Source organism: Microcaecilia unicolor, chromosome 3 (genome assembly GCF_901765095.1).
Source record: "Microcaecilia unicolor chromosome 3, aMicUni1.1, whole genome shotgun sequence".
In the NCBI taxonomy this organism is placed as follows: Eukaryota; Metazoa; Chordata; class Amphibia; order Gymnophiona; family Siphonopidae; genus Microcaecilia; species Microcaecilia unicolor.
The window spans coordinates 422,779,021-422,796,725 of record NC_044033.1 but is presented as its reverse complement, the minus strand read 5'-3'; the positions used below and the strand labels follow the sequence as shown (position 1 = coordinate 422,796,725).

Here is a 17,705-nt window from a genome sequence, read left to right as displayed (position 1 = left end):
GCAAGCGGCGGCGGTGTCGACAGCCCCGGCGCCGGGCTAGAGCTCGCCGGCGCCACAGTCATCGGCGCCGGGGGCGCAAGCACCCCCGACGCCGGCACAGCCTGGCGCATCAGCCCTTCCAGGATCCCCAGAAGGATGGCTCTGAGGCACTCGTCCAGGCCCGCTGCCGGGAAAGGCGGTGGGGCCGGTAAGGGTGTCGGTGCCAGAAGCTGCTGGGGGCCAGGAGACGGCACCGAGGTGCCGGAACCCCGACGCGTCGGTACCTCCACCACCGACGGAGATCTCTCCTCTCTGCGATGACGCTTCGGCGTCGACTCCTCTTCAGGGTGCACCGAGGGCTCCCGGTGACGGCGCTTCTTATCTTTTTTCCGGTGCACGTCACCGGTGCCGGAGGGCATGGAGGAGGAGGAGGTCGATCCCCCTCGGTCTCGAGGTACCGGGTCCGACAGGGTTCGGTCCCGTGGCTCACGAGTTGAGGGAGTGACCGGGGCCGACTGCCCACGCGGCCTCTCAACCCCACTCTCACCGGCGGACCGGCGGGCCAACGGGACCTGTTCTCCTGGGGTCGCTGCCATCGGTGCCGATGTCTCGGGCATCGATACCGGTACCGAAGAACCGGCCTTCGATACCGATGCCGTCGAGGTCGACGTCGAGGGGCCGGCGCAAGTTCCAAAAAGACGGTCCCGCAGAACTTGCCTCGCAACCTGAGTCCGTTTCCGGAGACCGAGACACAAAGCACACGACTTGAGGTTGTGCTCCGGCCCGAGGCACTGGAGGCACCAAGCGTGGGTGTCGGTCTGCGAGATCGGCCGGCCGCAGCGACCACACTTTTTAAATCCACTCGGGACCTTCGAGGACATCGACGGAAAAATCGCGTCGGCGAAGTCAAAGTCGGCAATGGTGGCTAAAATCACACCACGAAAAAATCAACCGACCGAGCGGCCACTAGGCCGCAACGTGGCGTCCCCGCTAGAAAGCGAGGGAAAAGGGGAGCGCGTGCTCCACACGCGCAAAAAAAATTTCTTTTTTTTTTTTTTTTAAAACAATACAAACAAAAAACAGAGGGAACCGAACGGTCCAAGCGACGATCCGCGTAAACGCGGTCGAAAATCCGGCGGCTGAACAGAGAGAGAGGCAAACGCACCACTCTCTCAGTCGCGGGAAAAAAGTAACTGGCGGGAGCGGTCGCGCACGGGCGGGAAGGCGGCCGCGCATGCGCGGTGGGCGTGGCCTGCGTGCCGACCGTCCCGCGAAGCTTCTTCCGGTTGGTGGGGGCTGCCGCGGACGTCAACCCAGTCGTGAGAACAAGCAGCCTGCTTGTCCTCGGAGAATACAAGTTTCCTACACAGGCCCCAACAGCCTACCACTTGTTACCTCATCTATCCAATCACATACAGTACCCACTTCCTGTAGCTAAAATGGTAAGATCCAGTTACATCTGAAGTCAGTTCAGTTTTGCTTCATGTAGCACTGACAAGTATTAACAGCAGCAATGGCAATACAATCAATATTCTCTCTCAGAAAGACTCTGAACTGCTGCAAACTCCCAGGTTGAAATTCAGAATCAGTTGAATCATAACTGTATGAAGTAGTGCCCATAAGCAAGTCAGATGGATTTAATGTCAGCAATTTCAAAAAATGCATACCTCCACACCTTGCTTTATCTGATCGTGTGTCCTTGATTTGGTTTCCATGATATAAGAATAATCTTCTTTCATCTGTTCAAGTTGTGTTGCTTTCATAAAAAACTAGAACCAGAAGATACAAAACATGAGTTTTAAAGATTTACTGCATTTTAAGAAAAATATACATAAAAATTTAAATATCTAATCTCACTTTCATCTACTATGAAATGTTTATTTCTTTCCTTGATATTTATTATATTATGGCCAAAATTAGCCTTTCAAGCCCAATTTTAAATATGGTCTGTGTGTGCCCAGGAAGCAGCCTGAGCACTAGTAGAGTGTGCTTAGAGCCTCTGAGGCACTGGACAATTCTTGCCGATGTAAGGGGGCTCAATAGCTGCCTTAATCCACCTTGCAATGGAGGCCTTCGAGGCTGCCTTGCCCTTCCGAGGGCCATGGAGATGTAGAAAGAGGTGGTCCAAGAGACTAAACTTGTTCATCTAATTGAGGTACCTGTGCAGCATTGTCCAGATTTCCAGATTGTGAAGACTCCAATCCTCCTGATTCACAAAGAACGGAGAGGCACTACCTTGGGAAGAAAGTTCTGTGTGCAAGGACACAGAATCCTCTGAGAAGGAGAGTTAGGGATCCCAGCGTGACAGGGCTGCAATTCTGAAACCTCCTAGCAGGGGTGATGGTCACCAAAAATACTGTCTTCAGAGTAACATTCTTTATGGAAGTCAAGTGCAGGAGCTCGAACCGAGCCTCATAGGAGCCCAGAGGTCCATATTGAGGTCCCAAGAAGGAAAGGAAAGACGAAGAGGGGGGCATAGATGTGCTACCCCCTTCAGAAACTGAGCTACTTCTCTATGCAGAGCCAGAGATATGCCCTTTACCTTCCCCAAAAGCTGGACAATGAAGCCACCTGGAACCTCAGGGAGCTCACGGCTAGCCCCTGTTCCACACCCTGCTATAGAAAACCTTCCAAGATGAAAGGGACTGTTCCCCACATGAGGACATGCACACGCCAGATCCTGGGACATAGAGGACTTCCTGGAGCGAAGCAAGGTTGAAGCCACTGCAGGGGAAAACCTATGCTTCTCTGATCGTCACCTCTCAATAGCCATACTTGTAAGCTAAACCGGATCTGGATCTGCCACCTGTACCGGCCCTTGCCAGAGCAGACCAAGACACTTGGGCAGCGGAAGGAGATCCTCCACCAGCAGACACTTGAGATCCACATACCTAGACCTGTGAGGGCAATCTGATGACACCAGCAAGACCAGATGAGGGTGATGCACAATCCTGAGCAACAAGCAACCAATGAGAGGCCAAGGAGGGAAGATATTGAGAGGGTTCACTAGCAGCCAAGGCTGCACCAGGGTATCTATTCTTCGAGAGGCCAGCTCCCTCTGAAGACTGAAAAGTCATTCCACCTTCACATTGGCTCTAGATGCCATCAAGTCGAACTGAGGAAGCACCCAGAGGTCCATTAGCTGGAATGCCTAAAGCTCCAGCTCCCACTGTTCCAGATCCAGAAGAGCGTAATTGAGAACGTTCATCTGCACATTATCACTGCCCACAATATAGACAGCTGAGACAGCATGCAGATGTGTCTCTGCCCAATGACAGATCTGCTGCCTCCAGGGCCACCCCCCAGACTCCTGGCTCCACTCTGCTAGACAGGCAATACTGGATGGAGGGGCGGAGAGAGAGATGGGGCAATGGTGGATGCTAGAGGATGAGAGATAGAAGGGTGATCTTATACCGGGAAGAAAGATAGAAGCGATGGGCTGAGAGAGACAGAGGAACAGTTTGAATTGGAGGGAAAAAAAAAAAGAGAGAGGCAGTGTTGCATGGTAAGGGACGACACGTGTTTCGCTTGTTCAGCTTTTTCAAGGTATGCCCCTTTATGTCTAAAAAAAAAAAAAAAAAAGAGTACCCAGTCTCCCCTTGAAAAAGCTTTACAAGCAAAACACGTGTCGGTATGCAGCCCCGATATCTAGCCTGATAAGATATCAAGACCAGTCAAAAGATAAGTAAAGATGAATTTTTTCTAGAGGTGAATGGTATTTAAAGGAACCTATCTAAGAAAATTATACAGTAAGAAATATATAGGTATTCTACACCATAACCAATGACGAAAAAGGTGGGAAATATTCACCGTATGAGAACTGATAATGGTGTACCGCCAGTAAACGGAGTACCGCCTCTGATAGTCTGAAGATATCATATACGTTGGAACAATTATAACTATAATAGTACCATATTACAATTGTCAGCTGTCATTTACAATGTGCCAACGTTAATAACTGTGGTATTTGCTCAAGCAGTATCAGTTATGCAGTAATCTTGAGTTACTTAGGGAATTAACATTTAAAACAGCTAGCATAACCATCAAAGTGCTACATGTCAACTAGACAGCTGGTTTCACAAACCTTTCTTCTATTGCTTTTTTTTTTCTTATTTCCCCCCCCCCCCCACCCCCCGCCCTGCCCCTCTGCAGCACAGTGTCACTTTTCCCTAGGCTATGTAGCCCAGCCTGCTCAGATGTTAAGTAAATGACTTCTTGCCGCTGGGCTCATAGTGTCCCAAAATGGGCTCCACCGCTGTTGAAATTTTATACCTTGTGGAGAGTCAAGTTTTAGTATACCTAGACGCTCCAGGCGTACTAGCATCATCATACATGTACGCCATTGTTGCCATGTGGGGTACTGGTTAGATAACCACTTTGCTAGTATGGCCTGTTTCCCGACAATTATGGCTCTCATCACAAACGCTGTGTATCCCTTCCGGGGTGAGGGCCCTAGGCCCAAACCTCCAAAAAGGAAGGCCGGGTCGCACCTCCATACTTGTCCCCACATGGCTGAAACATATGTTGTAATCCGTTTCCAAAATTTCTGGATGCCAGTGCATATCCAAAACATGTGGCCCAATGTAGCTCCGCTCAGTCCGCATTTCAGGCATTCCCCCCAAGGTGAAAGCCCCATGTGGAAAGCCCGGCGTGGTGGTATATATATGCGCGTAACCATTTTATATTGTAATTCCCAGTGTAAAATCCAGTCTGTCACTTTTCCGATTGCAATATATGGCTTTTTAGCTGCGCCGCTTGGACTGTTACTTGCAGGTCTGCGGACCAGACTTGTGCCAACTTATGGTATTGTAATTCTGGTGTGGTGTCTCGTACATGTTGATGATGAAATGACATTGGTACTCTTTGTTGAGACTCAAGGGAGAAAGCCGATGATAGCTCCTTCTGAACATCTTCTGTTAGTGATGTCCATGGTAAAGTTGACACATAGTGACATAGTTGTATGTAGTGAAAGTTATCTTTACTTGGTATGTCATATTCTATCTGTAAATCCCGAAACGGTTTCATTCTTTGGTCACCACTTGGAGCAGATACACAGTCCCTTTGCTCTGCCATCTTTGAAACGTTGAATATAGTTTCCCGGGCACAAAGGTGTGGTTATCACATATTTGCAGAAATGGAGTCACCCTTGCTGAAAAATGATGTAAACGGCACACCCATTTCCAGATGGCACGTGCGGTCCTCATAATCCACGAGTGTGTTAAAGCTTGGGGGACAGATGCCCCTGTCCCGTGTAGATAATTGCTAAAGTGGGTCCCTGGCGAGAGACTAAGTTCCAGACTCATGTTATTATAGTCCTCGGTATCTCTGTACCAATCGTTAATAGTTCTCATGCCGCTGGCAATATTTAAGTGTCTTAGGTTTAGCAGGCCCAGTCCTCCGTACTCCACTGGAATGCTTAATGTTGAAATGGACATGCGAGCCTTTTTCCCTTTCCAGAGAAATCTTTGCAACATTTTGCTATATGTTTGCTCATCCTTCCATCTCAGATAGATCGGGATGGTTTGAAAGATATAAATCCACTTTGGTGCCACTATCATGTTATGCAGAGCTATCCGCCCAAGTAGCGAAATTGGTAGCGCTGCCCAAGCTTGCAGCTTCAGTTTACTGTCCGATAGCATTCGTTGTACATTTATTTCATATAGGTGGTCTAAATTAGCAGGAATAAGCACCCCAAAGTATTTAATATGGGAGTCAGCCCATTTAAGCGGAACTTTAACTTTCCATCCATTGTCATCTCCTGCTACTGCTTCCAAGGCTGAGGATTTGAATAGATTCAGTGTGAAGCCCGACAATCGACTAAATTGTTCCATCTCTTCCATCAGCACCTTTATTGACCTTGGGGGAGCTGTCACTGTCAGAAGCAAATCATCAGCAAATGCCAGTACTTTCACTTCGTGTCTAGCTACATATATTCCCTTAATTTCAGTCTTGTTTCTTAGTGCACATAGCAGTGGTTCCATTGATAGTAAAAATAGAGCAGGCGAAAGGGGGCAGCCTTGTCTCGTACCTCTCTGAATGTCAAAGGTTGACTCTTTTATACCATTCACCAACACATTCGCTCCCGGTTTGTTGTATGAAGTTTGTACTGCCTGCAAAAACCATCCAGTTATTCCCTTTGATGTCAATGTGCTAAACAAATAATCCCATCCAACCCGGTTTAGTAATCAAATATATATATAGCAGTGTATAGTATACAGTATCGTGATTACTGAATAAACAATTAAAGTGGGCATGTGACTTGATACATATAAGAGTTAGTGCCATGTGAGACTGTCACTTGCAGAGAATTTTAAGATAGATGGGCTAGGAATCTTATGAAATTAAATAACATTGACCTAATAGGACTCCAGCATAATTTATAATACATAGCTCAAAAAAAAGCAATCAGCTATGTTGTGAATAGTCCAACAGCTAAAGCCCAATGCCTAGAATGCATGCCAGTCTTAGAAAAGGAGGAGAAAAAGAAAAAAAAATAGAAAAAAAAATAGTACAGGGCTCAACAAATCCCAGATTCCAAGATCCCATGATGGCTAGAAATTTCCCCCAGTTCAAAATATTCATACTTGTATTGAATTTTCAGCATTCCAGCAAACCAGCATATTCCCCCTCTGCACAGCTCTCTGCATGTTTGAACTGTGTGGTGCAGGAGCTTTTGAGCTTGTGTTGGGGTTTCAAAATGAGGATCAAGGTCAGTAGATCTAGCTTAATGGGAAGGATATGGGTTAGCTGGCTACCAACCAAGGGGCAGTAGCTATAATGGCCAGCTAGGTATGGGGAGTAGCAGCTAGCTACATGGGAGAGCAGAGCAGTGCCGTGCAGAAGGCTCACTGGTTTCCGGATGGTGAGGACTAGCTGGAGGGGGTAGTCGGGTTGCCCATTTGCGGAAAGGATGATGCGAGAGATATTGAAGACTGAGTGACCTCGAAGACTCAGTGACAACAGGTTGGGGGAACGAGACTGGGAAGAGAAGTGGGCCTGAAGTTTCTATATTTCTATCAGTGGCCTACTATTTTCCCCTTAGACAAAAGAGGGGAAAACAGTATACCTCAGAGGGTATTTCACCTCCCCCACTTCATTCTTCAACTTTTGTGGAGCCGATGGTGAATGGGAAGGGGGGTGAGGGGGATGACGTGGTCTCAGCTGCTGGCTCCAAAGCATTTTGGCTGGCTCCTAAACTCAAAGAAATTTGGTTTATTTATCCAAAGCCTTACATACAAACAAGTAGTGTCAAAAACAAGAACTATATCAATCAGAAGCTCTCACAGCTCTACACAAAATAGGCCATAAGAATGTAATAATAGCCATACAGGGTCAGACCACTGGTCCATCTAGCCCAGTATCCTGCTTCTAGCAGTGGCCAATCCAGGTCACAAGTACCTGGCAGAAACCCTATTAGTAGGCCTTGGTACTTTTTTTTTTTTTTTTTTTACAAAGATTGGACTTACCTTATATTTATCACCTTCATTTTTAGAGTGCAAGAAGTGCTTACTCATCTCTTGGGTTAAAACAGACACTGGATTATCCACCTATAACAGAAACATTATCTGGTAATTCAGAAAGCTTTTTTTTTTTTTGTTAATACCCTTAGAACAGCATTTTTCAACCAATGTGCCGTAGATGCTCCCCAGGTATGCGGAAGAGTCTGCGGGGGATCCTGCAGCATAGGCGTCACTACAGGCTAGCACCTGGAACATTATTGCACATGTTGTTTGACTGTTCTCATATACAAAGATTTTGGAAAGCAATACGGAGCACCATTTGCAAAATATTTGAAGCAGATTTGCCACTAAAACCCTCATTAACACTGAAATCTTGTTCTCCAGATTACACTTTCTCTCCTAATAATTACAAACTATTTGATATATTAATTACAATAGCACAGCGTATGATATTAGCTAACTGAAAAACCTCTTCAATGCTTAATGAACATTTTTGGTAGCAGTCTGTCTTAATGTACCATAAGCTTGAACTTGCCTCAGCTAGTTTTACTGGATCAATAGTTAAAACAAATATTATATGGTCTCCAGTTGTTTCCTACCTTGCCTCTATTACTTATGAAAGCACATAAATGAATATTAATATCTATTCTGAAAATATAATTATAGTTGTTGAGGGGTTAGTGGGGGGGGGGGGGGGAGGGGTGAGGGGGGATAAAAGGGTTATAAGCATAATGTTAAAATAAAAATTAAATTGTTGCATTGTCATGTGCTGGAGCCAATGGCTCGTTGTTATGTTTGAGATGTTATTTCAATAAAAATTCAAAGAAAATATAATTATATTTGTATAATTCATTGGCACACTTTCCACTACTATGTAATATAATATTTTACCATTTTGGTTACTGGTATAATATCTGCATTATATTAAAACCAATAAAAAAAACTTGGAGAAAAAAAAAAAAGAAGGTATGGGGGAAATGCACATGGATGGAAGGAGAGGGAATGAGGGGGAATGCTGCACATGGATGGAAGAGAAGGGAAACTAGAGGCAGCAAAATGAAAGAAAGCTGAATGTGAAAGATCCGTGCTAAAGATGAATGTAGGGCAGGAGTAGAGTGGAATGGAGTGGAGTGGAGGAGTGGCCTAGTGGTTAGGGTGGTGGACTTTGGTCCTGGGGAACTGATGAACTGAGTTCAATTCCCACTTCAGGCATAGGCAGCTCCTTGTGACTCTGGGTAAGTCACTTAACCCTCCATTGCCCCATGTAAGCTGCATTGAGCCTGCCATGAGTGGGAAAGCGCAGGGCACAAATGTAACAAAAAAAAAAAAAAAGAAATGAAGAAAGGAGGAGAGAAAAAAAACACACAAATGGGCAGGAAGTCCTGAAAACAGAGCTAAGCTCACAAAGGGAAGCAGAACCAAAGACTGGGAACAATATGATTAGAAAAATAAAATCTCCAGACAACAAAAGGTATGAAAAATGATTTTATTTTGGTTAGTCGCTTTACTCATACTACCCCTCTCCTCAGGTTGCTTCACTGGCTCCCTATCCGTTTTCACATCCTGTTTAAACTTCTTCTACTAACCTATAAATGTACTCACTCTGCTGCTCCCCAGTATCTCTCCACACTCGTCCTTCCCTACTCCCCTTCCCGTGCACTCCGTTCCATGGATAAATCCTTCTTATCTGTTCCCTGCTCCACTAATGCCAACTCCAGACTTCGCTCCTTCTGCCTCGCTGCACCCTACGCCTGGAATAAACTTCCTGAGCCCCTACGCCTTGCCCCATCCTTGACCATCTTTAAATCTAGATTGAAAGCCCACCTCTTTAACATTGCTTTTGACTTGTAACCACTCGCCTTCACCTACCCTCCTCTCCTCTTTCCTCTACACATTAATTGATTTACTTGCTTTATTTTTTGTCTATTAGATTGTAAGCTCTTTGAGCAGGGACTGCCTTTCTTCTATGTTTGTGCAGCGCTGCGTACGCTCTGTAGCACTACAAAAATGCTAAATAGTAGTAGTAGTAGTGATTGAATTGTGTCAATTTTGAGAGGACATGCATTTCTATTTCTCTGATGTTGCACGACATGCAGAGCTCAGTATCTCTGCTTTCAGTTTTTGTGTGCATGTTTTTTTTTTTTTTTGCAGTTCCCTAATTTGTATCAGGTGAGAGTCATGCTCTGAATCTGTAATTGAGGTGAAGGATTCTGCTGGTATATGGTGTCTGTGTAGGAATCAGTAACAGTCCATCTTGTTCCAGTTTCCGAGTAGAGGATATGTTGGTGCTCTAATGTATGTATTTATTTGTTTGTTTGTAACATCTATATCCCACATTTTCCCATCCATTAGCAGGCTCAATGTGGCTTATATAATACCATAAGGCGATCGCCAAGTCCGGGTAGGTATTAAACAAATACAATTTAAAATAAGGGTTGGGTAAGGTTAGAGTAAACAGGTACAAAAAGGGACAAGGCAGATTTTGCAACCACCCTGCTTGGGGAGACAGAGAATACTGAAGAGGCAGTGGAGCTAGCTGACCATGTGGCACTGTGAAATTTGAGTGCTCTCTATCTCCCCCTGCTGGTTGATGGACACAACCCATACGTAATGGCTTCATCTGCTTGATGACAAGGAACAAAAGATTTTAAATCAACTATCTTATGCAACACTCAAGACAATAAAATAGATGGAACAGAAATCACTAAAGAAATCAAACTCTGCTTTGAACATCATGAACTCATGGGCGAATGCACTTAACACAGAAAAAACACACCTCTCATTCTCTCATCCCAATATAACAGGAACAAACCCACCAACATAACCACCCAGATTATACCCTCCCTATCTCAGACAGCCTGAAAATTCTCGGAGTTACAATTTGACCGAAATATCACACTAGAGAGCCAAGTGAAAGCTACAACAAAGAAAATGTTCTACGCAATGTGGAAGCTCAAACGAGTGAAAACTTTTTTCCCCCAGGGAAATATTTTGCAACTTGGTACAATCCATGGTACTAAGCCATCTAGACTACTGCAATGGAATCTATGCGGGATGCAAAGAACAAATCATTAAAAAAAACTCCAAACTGCTCAAAAAACAGCAGCCAGGCTTATATTTGGAAAAACGAGATTCAAAAGCACCAAACCCCTACGAGAAAAAATGCACTGGCTCCCAATCAAAGAATGTATTGAGTTCAAAATCTGCACCCTGGTTCAGAAAATCATCTATGGCAATGCCCCAGGATAGATGACAGACCTCATAGACCTACCAACTAGAAACACAACAAGATCAACACGAACATACCTAAATCTTCACCACCCAAGCTGCAAAGGACTCAAATATAAATCAGCCTATGCATCCAGCTTCTCTTATATAAGCCGAATGGCTTCCCTGCCTACAGTGAACTGAAGTGTTTAACTACATAATAAGCATTTCACAACATAATTTTTCATATAAACTTGTATTTAAATGCCTTTAAATGTTTACTAGGTTTTTCCATAGCATTTTATTGAAGCAAGATTTGTAATGCCTTAAACTGCTTATTAGGCATCTCATAATACTGTAACATGACTCATAACCTGCTAAATACCTTCTAATTGTTTAATAGGCATCTCATAGTCTTATACTGCATCTTGAACTCTAATCTTCCAAACCCTCCCTAAACAACTAACACTGATATGAACCCCAGCAAATTAATATACCTAATTACCTACTATCTGTCCCTAACCTATTACGCACCCACAAACCCTAACATAGGCAACACTAATCCTACAACTCTCAATCCATTCACACAACATACACACATCATGCCTATCCAAAAAATTAAACAATGACACGAAAAATCTATCAGCCACGGTCACCACCAACAGAAAGGAACGAAAGGACACAACAAACTCACACATCAAGAAGACAGACAGCTGATAAAAATTAACACTACCTCAAACTTAACTGAACACCACCAACTTACACAAATAGCATCAATGCCAGATCGGCAGTCAATAAAACCATGATACTGACCGACTGGATTACAACTGACCATCTCGACCTCCTACTTATTAGCGAAACCTGGATCCATGAACCCAAAGACCCAATAATTTTAGAACTCTGTCCTCCAGGATACAAAATTACCCACTAAACAAGAGAAGAAAAAGAGGAGGAAGCATAGCAATAACCTATAAATCTCAATTCACAGTCACACAATAGCAGAATCTATTCTTCCCAACTCGAAATAGCCTCAGTCAGAATCAACCACTCCAACTTACGTGATCACCTGAACCTAATCTTATTTTACAGACCTCCGGGCAATTGGCAAGATTCACAATCGCACTTCCTGGATTTCACATCGAATACTTGTGTTTCCGCTCAGAACCTTCTCATAGCAGGAGACATCAACCTCCACCTTGAAGATACTAACTCAACAATGTACGCAAATGCAAAGACTTCCTCAACTATGGGAGCTCCACTGGCTAAACACACAACCCACCCATAACAAAGGACATACACTAGACATCATCACCCACAAATTCTCATCAGAATCAAACCTCACACTAATAGACACAAAATGGACAGCCAAGCCATGGTCCGACCATTACAATGCAAACCTTTCCCTTCACTGGAGAACAAAAAAGATACAACAAAAACAAAAACAACAAACCTACACTACAAGAGGCAAAATAGACCCACTAATATTCTAGCAACAACTATATACCGACGAATGGACAACACCTACAGACTCACCCCAATTTTTTCAAGAATGGGAGAACAGATGCAGAACAATATTAGACAATATAGCACCACTTCAAACCAGAATCTCACACAGAAAGAACTCAATTCCATGGTTTAACGAAGAATTGAAAGAATTAAAAACACAGGTCAGAAGATTAGAAAGAGCATGGAACAATAAAAAAGACGAAAATGAAAAGACTGGAAACAATTACAAAGAAAATACAAATACACTATCAGACAAACTAAAAGGACATATTACAAAGCCAAAATAGGGCCAAACTACAAGGACACACACAAACTCTTCACACTCGTAAACCACCTCCTAAATACTACTACGGTCACCTCTAACACAGATACCCCATCAGCAACCAATCTTGCAAATTACTTCAAGGAAAATATTATAAAGCTCCGACTCATGATACCCACCAACAAAACAAATTACACAAATATCCTTGAATGTCTAGACCCAAAACCCGGGGAATACCCAGATCATCGATCATGGACCAACTTCGACACACTTTCATCAAATGAAATCTCACATTGGCTCGGAAAATACGCCAAATCACAATGTAAATTAGACATCTGCCCTAACAGTCTAATAAGATCAGCACCCAAACAATTTAAAATAGACATCACGAACCATGTAAATCACAGAATTCAAAATGGGCTCTTTCTCACGGACAAAGGAAATATCCTACTTACTCCACTACCGAAAGATGCTAAAAAAAAGCACAATGGACCTAACCAACTATCGACCAGTAGCATCTATCCCACTCATAACCAAACTCATGGAAGGCATAGTAACGAAACAACTTACTGAATACCTAAATAAACATTCAATTCTCCACGAGTCTCAATCAGGATTTAGGTCAAATCACAGCACTGAAACTGTTCTAGTGTCTGCAATGAATTCATTTAAACAAGCAATTGCAAAGGGCAACGACGTACTCCTCTTACAATTCGACATGTCCAGTGCCTTTGACATGGTTGACCATGAAATACTATTACATATACTAGAATACTTCGGAATAGGAGGCACAGTTCTCAAATTGTTCAAAGGATTCCTGACCACGAGATCATACCAAGTAACAACGAACGTGGATAGATCACCCCCATGGATACCTGAATGTGGAGTACCCCAAGGATCCCCCCTCTCACCAACCTTATTCAACCTGTGATGATACCTTTGGCTAAACTTCTAGCCAATGAAAACCTCAACCCCTACATATATGCAGATGACGTCACTATCTACAACTCGTTCAGACACGATCTAAATGAAATCACCAACGAGATCAACCAAAGCCTCCAAATAATGCACACCTGGGCAGATGCATTCCAGCTGAAACTTAATGCAGAAAAAACACAATGTCTTGTTCTCACCTCACAACATAACACAAAAAACTTCTCCACCATAACCACACCATACTGTTCTTTGCCTGTTTCTCAAAACTTGAAAATCCTAGGAGTCACCATTGATTGAAACCTTACTCTCGACGCCCACGTGAAAAACACGAGGAAAAAGATGTTCTATTCCATGTGGAAACTCAAAAGAGTAAAACCTTTCTTCCCGAGATACATATTCTGTGCCCTGGTACAGTCAATGGTAATAAGTCATCTTGATTACTGCAATGCACTGTACGCAGGCTGCAAAGAGCAGAACATCAAGAAACTCCAAACTGCCCAGAATACTGCTGCCAAACTCATATTTGGAAAAACTAAATATGAAAACGCAAAACCCTTAAGAGAGAAACTTTACTGGCTCCCACTTAAGGAACGTATTGCATTCAAGATCTGTACGATGGTGCACAAAATCATTCACGCAGACGCCCCAATCTACATGCTAATCCTCGTGGACCTACCTCCCAGAAACGCCACAAAATCATCTCGCAAATTTCTCAACCTGCAGTTCCCCAGCTGCAAAGGACTAAAATATAAACTGATGCATGCTACCACCTTCTCTTACATGAGCACGAAGTTATGGAATGCACTACCTAGAAACCTGAAAACAATCAATGAAACAAATATCTTTCGCAAATCCCTCAAGCCATATCTCTTCAACAAAGCCTACAATGAAAACCCAGAACCTCACTAATCCACTTCTGAAAAACCCACCTTCTACTACACCTAATAAATTCCTTCCTTCTTCTCTCTTCTTTCTTCCCTTAATTAATCTCTGCAAATAATAACTCAAAGTCCACCTCTTCAATGTCGCCTTCGGCACCGAACCACTACACCTCTATTCAGGAAATCTTGACTGCCCCAACTTGACATTTCGTCCTTTAGATTGTAAGCTTCTTCGAGCAGGGACTGTCCTTCTTTGTTAAACTGTACAGCGCTGTGTAACCCTAGTAGCGCTCTAGAAATGTCAAGTAGTAGTAGTACCTGACATCCAGGATTAACTGTGTTAACAAAACTACGTAAGCCACATTGAGCCTGCAAATAGGTGGGATAATGTGGGATACAAATGCAATAAATAAATAAAATAAATGAACCATCAAGCGACGTGAAAACAACATATCACCACCTAACCTTCTGGAAACTCCCTAAAAACTAACCTGTTCAAAAAGGCATACCTCAACGATCCAACAAATGCCTTAACCCTGCAACACAACAAAACCAAAGCTCATACTGGACATAACTTAACTCTTCCTCCTTATGATTCCCAATATGTCTGTCACACATGAACTTTACTCTACCATAACCTCACTCTGTATTTGTTCATACCGGTATTGGCGATCTCCACTACGGTACTATGTAAACCACATTGAGCCTGCAAATACGTGGGAAAATGTGGGATACAAATGTAACAAATAAAATAAAATAAACTAGCAACAGATCTACAGCATAGCTTTGCATTTCAAAATAATGGGATTAGTGAACTATATTCTGTTGAGGACTCTGAAACTATCATCTATGAGTCTACTGCAGTGATTCCCAAGCTTTTTTTTTTTTTTTAAAACCAATGGCGGAAACCCTAAAATATTTTTTCAAACACCGAAGAACCCCCAGTTTATTTAAACATATACAAACATATTCTATATAACTTCTTGAGAAACCCAAGAACCCCAGTTTGGGAATCACTGATCTACTGTGAACCAGTACAGAAATAAAATGAGCACAGATGCACATTAGGGGACCTTTTACTAAGCTGCGATAGGGCTACCCCGAGGGTATCATGCACCAAAATTGGCCCTACTAAATAGGTGAAGGTAAGGGCTCAGGCAGTAACTAGGTGTGTGCTTTTAATATTAGCGCAAAGCCATTTAATGTCCCATCTTTAAAAAGGCCTTTTTCCCGCCGCTGTAAAAAGTGGCACAGTGCATGCCAATTTCACGTGCCAAAACTAGCCCAGACCACTTTTTACCGCAGCTTAGTAAAAGGGCCCCTAAATTTGCTGATAAGGCATGTCACCATTATTTGTTAACATTCTGCATAGAGTACCTGTTTAAAAAAATAACACCACAATACAAAATCTAAAATGAACTGGCCTTTGGGTTCCAGATGCAGTGCTATGTTACAATGCCTAGGACCCAGTACTCAAATCTCTTCTCTCAAGGGACTAACCAGGACTGGGGGAGCCACAATCAAGCAGGAGCTTGGGGGGTGTGTATTGTAAGCAGCAAATGTTTCTGCTGTAGAGGCCAGCTAAGGTCACTTACGCTGCTCAGGTAAAAACAGAGACTGCAGAGACCACTGAAGGCAAGTGAGACAAAAAGATAACTATGGTGATTACTACCATGTAATTGAGAATGGCATTGTGAGGCACTGCCCTCTAAATGTAAAAAAAAACCCAAACCAACAAACAACCTACTAAAACTGAACAAATTAAGGGCCTCTTACTTAGCCACACCATTCAATTCCTATTGGTTTGCAACTTCTCATTTCCTGCGTGGGAGTCGTTAGCGTGGCTTAGTAAAAGAAGCCCTAAAACATTAAAACCTGTTTAGACCACTACATAAAGTATAGGAACACACTGATTTAACAGTGATGTATGAATAAATTACCTGTATATTGAAATGATCAAGTACTGCAATAAGTTCTTCTTTCTTTGAAGAAACTAACTGACCTGAAAAGTACAAACACAAATTAAAATACGCCCCCAGCTCTCCTTGCTTATTCTCAGACTAATTTTTTTCTTTTGTTATCAATAGAAATCAAACAAAATAAAACAAGGAAAAGAAAATAAGATGATACCTTTTTTATTGAACATAACAATACATTTCTTGATTAGCTTTCGAAGGTAGCCCTTCTTCGTCAGATCTGACGAAGGGCTACCTTCGAAAGCTAATCAAGAAATGTATTAAGTTATCTTATTTTCTTTTCCATGTTTTATTTTGTTTGATTTCTATTGATAACCTTAAGAGTGGACTAACACGGCTACCACACCTTTCTTTTGTTAGAAATGCAGAAAGAATGCAAGCATGATATACTGAAAATCTCAACATAACTGAACACAGCTGCTGTGGAGGGATTTCCAGCCCATCTGCATATCCTCCTAGCATTCTCCGGGGTGACTCCCAGATCCAACTTGAGCCTCCTAGGGCCTCCACTCCAGGTGCCTAGCGCTTCCACCAGCTGCTTTTCAGTTGCTGTGGAGGACTTGCAGTCCATCTGCATAGCCTCCCAGTGTTCTCCGTGGTGACTTCCAGGTTCACTGCTCCAGGTGTCGTTTGCTCTCTACAAGTTTTATGTTCCTTTCTGCTATTCCCAATGACTCCAGTACAATTTCTCTTCTTGATACAGTCCCTTCTCAATCTCCTTCTACATCTAAAACCACTGTATATCTCAGGACCACATTGTCCACCTCCTGCATTCATCACCTCACTGTTCCTTTTGTCTTCTCCCTTCTTTTCAGCTCTCAAGCTTCAAAACTTTCTTCCTTTCATTCAACCATCTGCATTCAGTCTGACTGCATCTCATCTTTGTCACTGTTGTCATGCCTCTCCTACTCTTCTCTGTACTCTTGCTCCTTCTCCTGCTCTCTGCTGGAGTTATCGATCCCAATCCTGGTCCCCCAAAATCAGCTCTCACCTTACTCATATAAGTCACATTGCAATGTCTCCAATCTAATTTCTGTTCCTCTCCTCTCCCCTTCTTCTCTGCCTCTCTCATGTGCCCTGTGGAATGCTCACTTTGTCTCCAACAAGCTTTCCTACATCCACCTCTTTCTCTCTCATACTCTCCATTCTGCTTTGAGACATGGCTTTGACCTGAAGACTCTGCTTCAGCTGCTGCCCTGTATCATGGAGGTTACCTTTTCTCCCATACACCTCGCCCAGTTGGCTGAGGTGGTGATGTCGGGCTACTACTCCCATTCTCTTGTAGATTTCAACCTCTTCTTCCACCTCAGTCTCACTGCTTTTCTTCCTTCAAAGTCCACTCCATCCGTCTATTTACTCTTCTAACTTCTCCGAGTAGAAGTCATTTATCGACCCCCTGATAAGTTCCTTTCTTTCTTTCTTTCTCATTGACTGACTCCTCACTTTCCTTCATTCTTGACCTCTCATTTTTGGGGATTTTAACATTCATGCTAATGAT

General features: G+C 43.3%; 1 protein-coding gene across 1 annotated transcript in view; it reads right to left on the bottom strand.

The window, feature by feature from the left end:
* The window catches only part of SMC6 (structural maintenance of chromosomes 6), a 413,908-nt gene that overhangs the window by 303,706 nt on the left and 92,497 nt on the right, over window positions 1-17,705 (bottom strand). The window contains 3 exon segments of the mRNA XM_030198844.1: window positions 1,647-1,748; window positions 7,446-7,526; window positions 16,172-16,233. Of these exon segments, the coding sequence (XP_030054704.1) occupies window positions 1,647-1,748; window positions 7,446-7,526; window positions 16,172-16,233 (245 nt within the window).